The sequence below is a fragment of the Castor canadensis genome, chromosome 13, assembly GCF_047511655.1.
Source record: "Castor canadensis chromosome 13, mCasCan1.hap1v2, whole genome shotgun sequence".
NCBI classification, from domain to species: domain Eukaryota; kingdom Metazoa; phylum Chordata; class Mammalia; order Rodentia; family Castoridae; genus Castor; species Castor canadensis.
In genome coordinates, this window is record NC_133398.1 from 74,359,286 (window position 1) to 74,371,929 (window position 12,644).

The 12,644-nt window shown below is 37.6% G+C and overlaps 1 protein-coding gene across 6 annotated transcripts in view; it reads left to right on the forward strand.

The window, feature by feature from the left end:
- Gda (guanine deaminase) overlaps positions 1–12,644 on the forward strand; it is a 92,562-nt gene that overhangs the window by 54,621 nt on the left and 25,297 nt on the right. For all 6 annotated transcript variants that reach the window (XR_012440473.1, XM_020161410.2, XM_074052042.1 and 3 more), the window contains 5 exons: positions 258–345; positions 2,380–2,485; positions 6,788–6,815; positions 8,572–8,679; positions 10,782–10,889. Coding sequence is in view for 5 of the 6 variants with exons in the window: in XM_020161410.2 (XP_020016999.1) it covers positions 258–345; positions 2,380–2,485; positions 6,788–6,815; positions 8,572–8,679; positions 10,782–10,889 (438 nt within the window). In the remaining variant the exon portion in view is untranslated. The remainder of the gene's footprint in view (positions 1–257; positions 346–2,379; positions 2,486–6,787; positions 6,816–8,571; positions 8,680–10,781; positions 10,890–12,644) is intronic.

The following is a 12,644-nucleotide window of genomic DNA, read 5'->3' on the forward strand; positions in this document are numbered from 1 at the left end:
GTAAGGAATTAATGAGTATCACATTTTATGAATTCTGAAACAAGAACTGTGTGAATCTAGGAAATCAAAAGTATGAACGTCTTCTCCACCTAACACTTTTGTAATATAAATACTTTTGCCATTTACTTAAGTATGCCCCACAATACCTTTAAATAAAAACATTTTAAAAATAAAAACTAGAATTCTATTTTCATCTATATAGGCCATGTGACTTTTCTGAGCACATGCAATTCCAGGTTTTTGTGATTTATTTTTAGAGGAGAACACTGAAGAATGGAACAACTACAGCTTGTTACTTTGGAACAATTCACACTGACTCATCTCTGCTCCTTGCAGAAATTACAGGTGAGCAGATGAAAGCAGGATTTATGGGCACATCAAGCAAAGACAGCCAGACTGTGCCTGGCAACAACTTATACTTGGTGGACAGTCCTGCTTTTTAATTATGAGAATTTTAGAATTGCATTTTTTGCAAGTAGTTAAGTGTCTGTGTGCATCTTTGGCTCTTTGAGTGTGTTTTATTGTTTAAGTAATTTTATTACTTATGTATGGTTTCTGATTCCAGAAAAATGTTTATGGATCTGAAGTTTGTGTATTAATTTAGGACATTTTTAGGGCACATTTATTAATTCTAGCTGTGGTAAAATTTTATTACATTATAATCATTGGCTATTGTCTAGACATAGGATGCTGTGCTGGATGCTGGGAACACAATGAAATAAAAGGCAGTCTCTGCCCTTGAAGAATCAGACAGAATACTTATACACACTGATTAATAATTTTAGTAACATCTGTGGGCTGTTGCTCAGTGTCTGACATTGTACAAAGTACAATGCAAACAACCCTCTTTGATAGTTGTTGATGTTCTCATAGAACAGATGGATAAACTGATACTCAGAGAGGTCCAGTAAGATGTCCAAGGTTGCATAGCTAGTAAGCAGAGCTGACACTTGCTTTTAGGTTGATGATTGCAAAGCCTGCATCCAGCATAGTGGCTGGTACATAGCAAGTGCTCGTCAAACACTGCTGGTTAAGCACTTATACTGCTGATGGCCAAGGGAGTTTTTGTCAAAGACCTACTTGGTGGTGTTGAAAAATAAATATTGCAGTTTTCAAAGGCAAAGATAACCTATGGCCAGGTTATCTTGGAAGGCTTCATGGAAAAGGCCTTTGAACTGAGAGGGAAGACAAAATGGGAAAAACTGAAATGTCTCCTAGACAGAGGAAATGAGATGGACAGATGAGTGAGGACAGAAATGTCAGGATATAGCAAAAGAAAACAGAATGGTATAATGGAGGAGAGGATTCTTTCCATGGTGGGGTGGGAAAAGAGGTTAGGAGATGGGAGAGTTTAGAATACAAAGACTCAAAGAAGGTTTTGAGCCAGGTGAGTGATATGAAAGTGGCACTTCATGCAAGATTAATCTAATGGCCAGGTATTAAAATAAATTACAGGGGAAGAGAGAGGCAGAAAGACTTTGAAAGACTTATGACAGCAGTGGCAATATTGTAAGAGCAATTAACATTGCCCTATGTAGCTTCAACTTTCAGCTAAAATAGAATTCTTTCAGCACCAGTTTCCTCAGGTTTGAGAGCAGCTGGAAACATTAAGCAAAGTTCCCCAAAAGTAATAACATTGATATGCTACAGTTAAGAGGAACAGCAGTGTGGCGCCTGAGTACCATCTGGCAGACACCTTATACACCTCATTGTACATGTTCCTCATAATCCTGCATATAGAAGGGGACACTGGGACCATATAGGTAAGACCTTACACAAATAATATCTGCCATCCTAGAGTAATCAGAGGGACAAGGAATCAAACCCAAGTCTGTCAAACTCTAGGACCTATGTTCTTAACACTTTACCATGCTGTGTTTGATGCAGAAGGGGATGACAGTATGTCGAGAAAAATACTCATTCTGAGGATGGTGGTAGAATAGGAGACAGGAGGGAGATTGTGAGTGTGGGGAAAATGAGAAGAAACAGTGTAGGTATGCTGACGACTATTAGAGTGTTTTCCTAGGATCTAAGGCTATTACTTGCTGTACCATCTGATAAAATGAGAACAAAAATAATTATGGCATTAAGAAAAAATATATAAATTATATAAAGAAAGGAACATCTGAAGAAGCACAAAACACCCTGGCCAGCCAGGGAGTGGGGACGTGGGAAGAATAGGGAACATTACTACTTACTGAATTGAGTGGGGTTTTGTTGTTGCTATTGTTCTTGGTGGCGTGATAGTGGATAATCCTTTATATTCTCACTTGTGTTTTTCATAATGATTTCAATTTAAGAGTGTTTTTAGAAAGCCCAGAAAAAGTACCCTTTGAAACAGAAGCACACCTTCAGATTTTTATTTTGTGTGCTTTGCAGATAAATTTGGGCAGCGGGCATTTGTGGGCAAAGTCTGCATGGATTTGAACGATACTGTTCAAGACTACAAGGAGACCACTGAGGAATCAATCAAGGAAACAGAACGGTAACATGCCCCGTGTCTTGATATCTTTTTAGGGGGAGTTGTCTGCCGCATTGATGGAGTTTGAGATGGAGAGAGGAAACTGGATACCGTTATGACCCAGTGGGGATCTGCACATAGTGATTCAGAATGTCCTATTTAATGTCGTGTCTATAGATAGTCTGTGGTGAATCTGCCCAAACACTTGCTAATGATTAAAGGTTTATAAAGCACTTTCCTCTGTAGTGCCACACTAAATCCTCATGGAACTCTCCACAGTGCATCTGTCTTCTATGATAAGAGAACTGAGTCTGACATAGGCTATGTTACTTGCCCACAATAACTGCATTTGGCAGCTTCCCATCACTTTCATGAAATACCAAAGACAATCGACTTAGGAGGGGAAACAATTCATTTGGGGTCGTGGTTCTGGAGGCTCCAGTACATGACTAAGCAGCACCCCCATGCACTTGGGCCTCTGATGAGGCAGCACATCATGGCAGGAGTGCCTGGTGGAGCACACTACTCACCTTATGACCCAGGAAGCCGAGTAAGAGAAAGAAGAGTGGCCAAGTTCTCACAGTCTCCCTCAGGGGCATGCCCCCAGCAACCTAATGACCTCAGAGGAGGCCTCACCTCCTAAGGGTACCAACTGCCTCCCAGAGGCTCCATCCTGGGGACCAAGCCTTTAACACGTGAACCTTTGGGGGCCATTTATCCAAATCATACTAGTTGCATAGCTTTTAAGTGGCAGAGTTAGAATTTTAAACCAGAGTCTATGATTCTAGAGTTCTTTCTACTATGACATGGATCCAACCTTATGTTCAATGAAAAGAGGGAGAAAAACAGAAGGCATGCAAGAGCACTTGTTATGGCATATGCATATTCAAAAGTGATGGCGTAAGTGAAGAATCACTTACGGAATAAAATATTACACAAAAAGTTAGGAGCCACAAGTTACATTTATAGACTAATGAAAGCTATTTCATTTCAAAAGTTTTAAAAATATATCAAAAGAATATGTTCTCCTCTGGTATAAAATATGGAGAAGCACAAGTAGATACAAAGGAAACCATCTAAACTTTCCTGTATGTTGAGATTTTACTCTGTATCCCTTTAGTGTTTTTTAAGGTGGTATCTACAAACCTCACTACTCTAATGAACCTTAACAAAGAAAGAATTTTCTTCTACAGATCTTCTCAAGTGACTATAATATACTAACATAGAGAAGTAGAATGTAGCTTTTCCAAAAAAATGTGACCTGAAAGGACACCTTTCTAAGGTAAAGTAAAGACATAACAGACAAGAAGGCCCTGGTTCCTTTCCCTTCCTTGATTCCACATCTGTGTTCTCACATGGGGCATGGCCTCTCTGTAATACCTATGATAAAGGTTTTAGGAACATTTGATGGTGACATACAAGCTAGGTACAGAACAGGTTTCACCAGAGTTTATTAACAACCTACTTTGGAAAGATCTTCATTCAAAGAATAGGGTGCTATATGCAGATAGGATCATAAGATGTAGGTATATACAAGGAAAATGAAAACATATGTCCACATAAAGACTTGAATGTGAATATTGATAGTAGCATTATTCATAGAAGCCAAATGTGAAGCAGGTTTCACTGAGCACCAGTGTTGGTTCTAGGGGAGGACTCCAAACACCTCGCCAATGCCATGCTGTAGTGTCGATCACCCTCATGAGTCCAGGGAGACACAGAATTCTACACTACAGCTTAACTGAAGCAAGTTTATTACTCACAGCTAGGACTCATGATGAGCTGGTTCTCTAAGGCTCAGGAAAGTTGCCTGGGATGGGTAAAGTCTTGTCTGTGCATACCGCCATGTTGCACTTCATTGGAGAGACCTTGAAACCATGCTCCATCTAGGGTTTCATACTTGGAGAAAACTTGGCTCACTGGGCTAAAGAATTGCAGGAAGAGTAAGAACCAGCCCAGGCTGATCTGGCCCACCAGTCCCTATCTTAGGATGTTGCATTTACAGCACCTTCACTAGTTACGCTGAGAACCACAGATGAGAAACGGGGAGACCTGGGCCATGTGGAGACTTGTCCTATACCAAACAGCAGGAACGATCTAAAAGCCCATCAAATCATTAATGAATAAGCAAAATATGTTATACAATGGAATATTACCATATATGAAAAGGAATGAAATAATGATACATGCTACAACATGGATGAACTTTTAAAATATTATGATAAGTGAAAGGAACCAAACCCCAAATGCCATCTATTATATGATTCCACTTATATGAAATGTATAGAAAATACAGATCCTTAAAGGCAGAAAGATAGAGTACAGATTGCCTGGTCTTGGATGTAGGAATGCCTGTTAATTGTAATGAGCCAAAGGACTCTAATTGAGGTGATAAGAATGTTCACACTGGATTATGATGATAGTTCTACAACTCAGTTACCGTCCTAAAATTATTGAATTTGAATACAGGTTACCTTTATGGTATGTAAATTATACTTCAATAAAATTGCTTAAAAATACAAATAAGTCTGTGAGATATGTACCTTTTAGTTCACATCCCCTTTAAATAAGGAGTTGAGTAGAAAGTGATTGGTTTTTTTAAGTAAATATATGTTTGAAAGACAGTTTTGAAATATGCAAAGAAATTGTTTTTTTTACAAAGACTTTGCAGACTTAAAATGGAACATTATTTTCAGAGATTACAGCTATTTATGATCTTCTCCTGTAGTAAAATTGTATTTCTCTCAATACTTCTAGCATTGCTCTTATCACCTTTCTCCCTGAATCCTGCACAGTTAAGCAAAAACAATTTTAAAAGGCTAAGAATCTTAAGATGTATCAACATACTCTAGAGTCTTCCTAGGATATAGAATTAAAGTTGAAAATAAGAATTAATGCATTAATTCCCTATTCTCATTTGCCAAGGTCACTGTGTAATTTACCCAACTTGATGAAATTGATGTGTTCCTTAGAAAAAATTTGCACATCAATACTATTTTTGTGTATCAAATTATATTCTGAAGCCTCTAGGATCTTGCTATAGGAACCCTAGGGTAAACTCCTTTGTATAATGAAGTATTCTTTTTAAAATTACCTTCTTCCTATCCTGTATTGCAGATCAGACTACTTCTGTAGATTAATTTGCTCTTAAGCATGTGTGTCCTACTCATTTTCAAAACTAATCATATAAAATAATGGGGTTCATTGGGACATTTTTATGTACACATATAATGTACTTTGATCATATTCACCCTGCCTAAATTATTTTTGGCTGTGGGTCATGATATTGCTTGAGATCATGAGTTTTCATTATGTTTATTTCCACATAACATTGGAAAATTCTACTAATCATATAAATACTTACGTGTTCTTTAATGGATTTTCCATAGTACCTTGAGTACTTGACAAGGAATTCATTGTATTTTATTCAACATCCAAAAAGATACAGAAGAAAATACTTTAGATATAAATCTTTTCTCAGGAAAAAACCTATTCTGGTGCAAGTTTAGAATTTTATTTCCATTCCCTAGGCCCCCCTGACTTGAAGGATGTCCCCTGAGAAGGAGGCCAGAGGCTGCTACATGCTCAGAAAGGAGGAAGTACACACCTGCCCGTTAACATTGGCAATATGCTCAGCATCTCTATGAATCCACTTTTCTGGTGGTTATAAATGTTAATCCACATTTTATTCTGCAACAAAGGAATACCAGAAGGCAGAAAGCTATACCTAATAGCTTTTTCTGGCCAGGGCAGAAGTAGTCATTTCCTAGGCTTTATTTATACTTGCCACTGTCCAGGCAGGCAAAACTGGACACCTGCCCCATTCACCACACACTTTACAATCACCTCTGGCCTGTTCCTTCTGACTTTCTCCAATATTCACTCCCATAGGACTCTGCCTTCAGAAATCAGTGCTGATACTATGTAAACCATTCCACTTTAGGGGAATTAGAAGTAGCTTTTAAATGCTTCCAGGTGCATAGGACTCCAAGACTCTAATATCCATGGAGCACAATATATTGCAATGTTCCGCCACACGGAGTTTGAGCTACCACGACAACTTGAGTGCTGTGGGAATAGTCTTCAGTAGTCCAAGTGATTCTGGATGATAACATTGCCCTGTAATTTCATATTCCACCTTCAGCTGCAAGTGAGAAAGCAGAGTAATTACTACTTGTTAATCTTTAATTACTGTTGGTGAAACGTGCAACATTCGAAATGTTTGCATGAAAATCACGACATGTAAGGATCATGTTTTCACCCTTTTAAAACATTTATTTGAAAATGCTAAACTAGTCTAACTTCCCATTTGTTGCTTCCTTTCAGATTTGTGTCAGAAATGCTTCAAAGGAATGTAAGTAAATTTGTTCTGAATTTGCATTTGGAATGCCTTTTTGTTAGTTGTAGGATTTGCTGTTAAGCCATTTGATAGAGATTGGTCTGTGTGCATTTGGCTTATTTCATGCATGAAGAAATATTGTGTCAACCTTAAATTGTTGACACAGTGGACTCATCAACTCAGCTCAGGAGATCAGGTACTTAACAAGTGAAGACTGTAAATATTCAAGGTGTACAATGTGATGATTTGATATACATTGTTTAATGATAACAATCAAATTAATACATCTGTTATTATCTGAACTATACAAAGGATCCTACGACCTACTCATTTTATTACTGATAGTTTGTATACGTTGATCAAAATCTCCCTATGTGATCCAGAAATTCTACTTTTGGGTATCTATTCAAAGGCAATGAAATCAGAGTCTTGAAGAGGTATCTATACCCCCATATTCACTGCAACATTATCACATGGTCAAGATATGGAGACAACATAAGTGCCCATGGGTGAATGAATGGATACAGTGCAGCACACACACTTGCATATTATTCAGTCATAAAAAAAGAGAAAAATCTCGACATTTATAACAGTATAAATGAATCTATAGAGTACATTGTGTTAAGTGAAATAGACCTGACATAGAGGGACAAATACTGTATGGTCTCATTTACATGTGAAATCTAAAAAATGTCAAACCGACAGAAGCAGAGATTTCTTTGCTTTCTAGTGAAGCTGGTGTGACTCTGCATTTAGGCCTCTTAGCTTTGAAATTGAATCTGTTAAGTGATTTTAGTGGCTTTGTTGAATCACCACTTACGTGATCAGCAAGCATGAAGTTTACCTTATTCCTGCCTGCAGGCCTGTGACATACCACTCCTCTGCAGACCAAGGTCTCTTTATTCCTATAATTGTTTGTATTTTTCATGGCTTCAGAACCCCATGTCTATGTGCAATAAAGACCTAAATTTAGTTAGGTGCATAAACTTGATCCCAAGTCTACTGAGCTTTTAGTTGATCTAAGGTGTGTTAATCAGCTTTCTATCACAGCGAGAATACCTTAGGTAAACAACTTGAAAGGAGGTTTATTTTGGCTCACAGTGCTCTAGTTTGGGTGAACCTATATAGGCAATGCTATTTCCTGCCTTAGCCCAGCAGGCTGGTTTATGGCTCCAGGGATAGTCTCTTACATTAGCAAGCCTCCCCCTTCCTTCACCATCTTTTACAATCTGATTGGAAACCTAAAAATGCTCAGAATTTCTCCCTATAGAGAGAGTTAGGTGAGATTTTGTAGATCCTTGTTCTCACCATTCCTCTATGAGTCCTCTCCTGCCTATCCACTCACCTCAGATGGCACCAGAGACAATCCTGCAACCAAATCACGCATGGGGATGCTGGGGCCAGCTCCTTGGAATGTACAGAGAGGAAAAGGACACCACTCTTTTGTGGTCTTTTCAGCAGTCTCCTTTAAAACTTCTTTCTGCCTCCATTGCTCTTCATAAAGGCAATGTTAAGTTTCATTTGAGCATTAATGGTGTATTGTCTATCATTCAAGATAGGGTCTTATGCTGAACTTGGCACTGAAACATATATTCTGTTTTCAGCCATGAATTATTTCCATGAAACCCAACACTTATGCTGACTCAGAATTGGGCACTGCCCTAAAAAATGAAGATGTAAAATCAACTTGCTATGTGATACGCAGTTTGGGGAATACTACATGTTCATGATGTCCATATTTTCCTAATCAATTTTTAAAAATTATTTCCAGTATCCTAGAGTGAAGCCCATAGTGACACCACGTTTTTCTCTTTCCTGCTCTGAGACTTTGATGAGTGAACTTGGTAATATCGCTATGACCCATGATTTGCATATTCAGGTAGGTATTTTTCTTCTGTTTGTGCTTCTGTCTGGACCCGCAAGATATCTCGGTATCCTAAACCATGATCTCCAATAACCTCCAGTTATTTTACTGAGATCTCCTAATGTCATAGCATTTCGGGGCAGGAAGTATCCTTATGGATGTCACCTAATTGAGTACTTTACTTTTGCAGGTAAGAAACCTGAAATTGCTTTTTTTCCCTCAATGTTTTCTGATCAGTATTAAAGAGACCAAGACATCTGTATAAGTAATAGCAAGATTAATGACAGACTACCTATTCTCTGTAGGACACATTTAATGCATTTCTTTCCTTTCTCTTTTATTTGCTGCTTTCTCAGTGTTCTGTACTTTCATCTTGGAGGAAACAGATTTTATTTGAAAGGCAAAAAGAACCTAATTTCTACCTTACAAAAATGTATTTAAAATACCTTCTGTTCTGAGTTTCTTAATTTAAAATCAAGAACAAAAATATGTCTTACTTTATCATTAAGTTGTGATTTAGCAATAAGACACTTTTAAAATCTTACAGCTAGGTTAAAATTGGGTGGTCCCCTTCCACCAATCCAAGCTTAATTTCATACTGTACTAAAATTTCTCTTCTTAAGAAGAGACAATCTTAGAGGAAAGGATAAGTCAGGGCAAAGGCAATATATTGATTCTTTATCACTTTGTACAGCAGCATTTTCTTTATTTATTTTTAAAATCTAGCTTCTTAGATGAAGTTTCATCTTACCCGTTATTTTTGTGGTCTATGATATTTGAATTTTGGATTCAGTCCCACACAATTATCTCCTGGTGATAAAACTCAAAACTTGAATGATATTTCTACTTTGGAAAAAAAATGCTTCTCTTCCTAAAAAAATAAATAAATAAATAAAATTCAAACCACACCTAAAAATATATAAAAAATAAAATAAAAAAGGCATACAACAAAAGCCTATTCTTGAACCCCAGTTAGATGTATAATACATATGTATGTGTATTTCCTTACATTTACCAAAATGGCTTGAATCATCTGGTTGCCTTTTCTTCTTTCCAATGTCCACGCATTTCATGAGTGGGCTAGGATTTTCTCAAGGGCAGGGGTAGTACTCCTTATCTAAGGTGGAATACCTGATTTTAGAGCATTGCTACTTTTTCTTTTAATATCTTTCTATGTATGTTCTACCATGTAGAGAGAAATGGCATTGTCCATGTGCTCATGAGTCATTTCTCATAATATATGCTCATCACCAATTGGTCTGAAATAATTTGCTTTAGACTAGGGACTGGGATAATTACTTGTAAATGTTGAGTCTCAAAACCACTTTCTATCCTCTTAGGATGGAAAACCTCTTAGGTTTCATGTTTCTCTAAAGAAAGGCTGGTGTGAGGCCCTTAGACTCACTTGCTTTGCTTGCATGTGGATTCTGATGAGCTCTTTCTTGATGATGGCCAGATTGTTCAGCTCAGTGATTTTTACCTGTTTTCTACAGAACCCATTTAGAAAGCTAACAAAAAGGCTAAACTGGGGACAGGTCCCAGGGTACCAATCCCACTCCATCCTGGACAGCAGCTTGTTTATGCCTGCTAATATTGGATATCTGTGAACTTTAAAACATGAAATATGAATAACATATCCACAGATAAAAGAATTTGCAAAGTTATTTATTTAGCCCAACCCTGATATTTGAGAGATGAGAAAATGGAGGCCCAAAGAAAAGACTGAGCCACCCTAAGACACATAACTAGGGCCAGAACTTATGAGTGAGCTATGCCCTCTGTCCTTTCGATGAGCACTGACTTTCTTAAATGACCAACACCAGAAATGGCAGGTCACCACAAATGACTAGCCTCTTTGACTCTTTATATTTGTTCTTGCTATAGTTCGAAATTTCAAAAGAAAAATTTGTCTTGAGATCATGTGCACACATCCCATGTTCATGATATTCAGTTTCCTGATCATATATATCACTATATATGTTGCATATAATTGTTTCTGCACATCTTTTGATGTCTTCCTATATGGTCTCTTATATTAGCAAGTGAAAATGAGTCATACCATTTTCAGGCAGGAAGTACAATTTCTAATATTTTATTGAAAATATATTTTCTCATAGAGCCATATAAGTGAAAATCGTGATGAAGTTGAAGCTGTGAAAAACTTATACCCCAGTTATAAAAGCTACACAGATGTCTACGATAAAAACAATCTTCTGACAAATAAGGTAAATTCTATACCATGATATAATCTATGTAAAGCAGGGCACATCTACCTAATTTTTAAAATCTCAGTAGTAATCTTCAGACTTCTGTGACATGTATGCATTCACCAAACTAAAGTGTGTGGTGTGTGTGTGTGGTATATATGTGTGTGGCATGTGTGTGTGTGTGTGTGTGTGTGTGGTATGTGTGTGTATGTGTGGTGTGTGTGTGGTATGTGTGTGTAGTGTGTGGTTGTGTGTGGTGTGTATGTGGTGTGTGTGTGTGGTATGTGTGGTGTGTGTGTGGTATGTGTGTGTAGTGTGTGGTGTGTGTGTGTGGTGTGTATGTGGTGTGTGTGTGTGGTATGTGTGTGTGGTGTGTGTGTGTGGTGTGTGTGGGGTGTGTGTGTGTGTGTGTGTGTGGTATGTGTGTGTAGTGTGTGATGTGTGTGTGTGGTGTGTATGTGGTGTGTGTGTGTGGTATGTGTGGTGTGTGTGGTGTGTGTGTGTGGTGTGTATGTGGTGTGTGTGTGTGGTATGTGTGGTGTGTGTGTGGTATGTGTGTGTGTGTGTGGTATGTGTGTGGTATGTGTGGTGTGTGTGGTGTGTGTGGTGTGTGTGTGTGTGGTGTGTGTGGGGTGTGTGTGTGTGTGGTATGTGTGGTATGTGTGGTGTGTGTGGTATGTGTGTGTGGTATGTGTGGGGTGTGTGTGTGTGTGTGTGTGGTATGTGAGTTAATAGGGCCTGAAGTTTCATCCCAGTCCATAAATCTAAAGGTGTCATTGGAGGGTGGGAATGTCCCTTAGTCCAACGCCCATTTGACAATACCATTAGTATGTAGATGTGCTATTCTTTGAGTCAGAAGATGAATTTATAAGGAGTCATCCTTTAAGGAATATGAAGAGGGATGTTTATTACATAGGAAAGTTTGAAAATGGCTACCAGTAGGGGATTGGTTAAATTATGGAACATATATAATTGGAATTTCATCCAACATTCACAAAGAAAGTGCACAGGCTTCCAAGGCAGATGCTACACAGTCTAATATACATGTGTAGATACACAGGTGCATTTTCACCTAGAATCCCTTGAAGCACATATTGACTATTAAAAGTGACTCTTCCTGAGGGAGAAGGAAGAAAGGCTTTCTTTTTTTTTATTTTTAAACTCTGAGATTTTAAAAAATGAGTATGTTTTACTTTTATAAGTAATTAATATGAATGATGACAGATCTCATTACGATAATATACCCTTTGACCTTGGCCTTCAATGAAATGTACACACTGCTTGGAGAGTTTGCTACAGCAAATAATTTCCTAGTGACTATGTGAATGGAGATAGGAATGTAGCTGATTGGAAAGGTTAATACCTGCATAAATCATGTAACTGCTACATCATAATTTTCATCCTCTTTTACATATATTTCCATATGATTAATAAATTAACCTTCAGTTTTCATGCTAATTTTATTTGCACAGAGACTGAGAACGTTTTATTTTAATAATAATTCTGTGGTCACTGAACCATGTCTCCCAAAGGAGAAAGCTATTTATATACTGGTTTTGTACTAAGGGAAAAAAAATTTTGAGAGAATAAAGTCCTATTCAAGAGAAGCCATACATATTACCAAGGCTAAAAACTGAGAAAGGTCTCATGTGTTTGGCATCCAAATTATTAATCAATTTTACCTTCTGAATTAATGTTTATTAACACTTATCCTTATGGGATATTGCATTTCTTAATTTTTATAAAAATGTGAACACAGGTTAGGGCTATGTG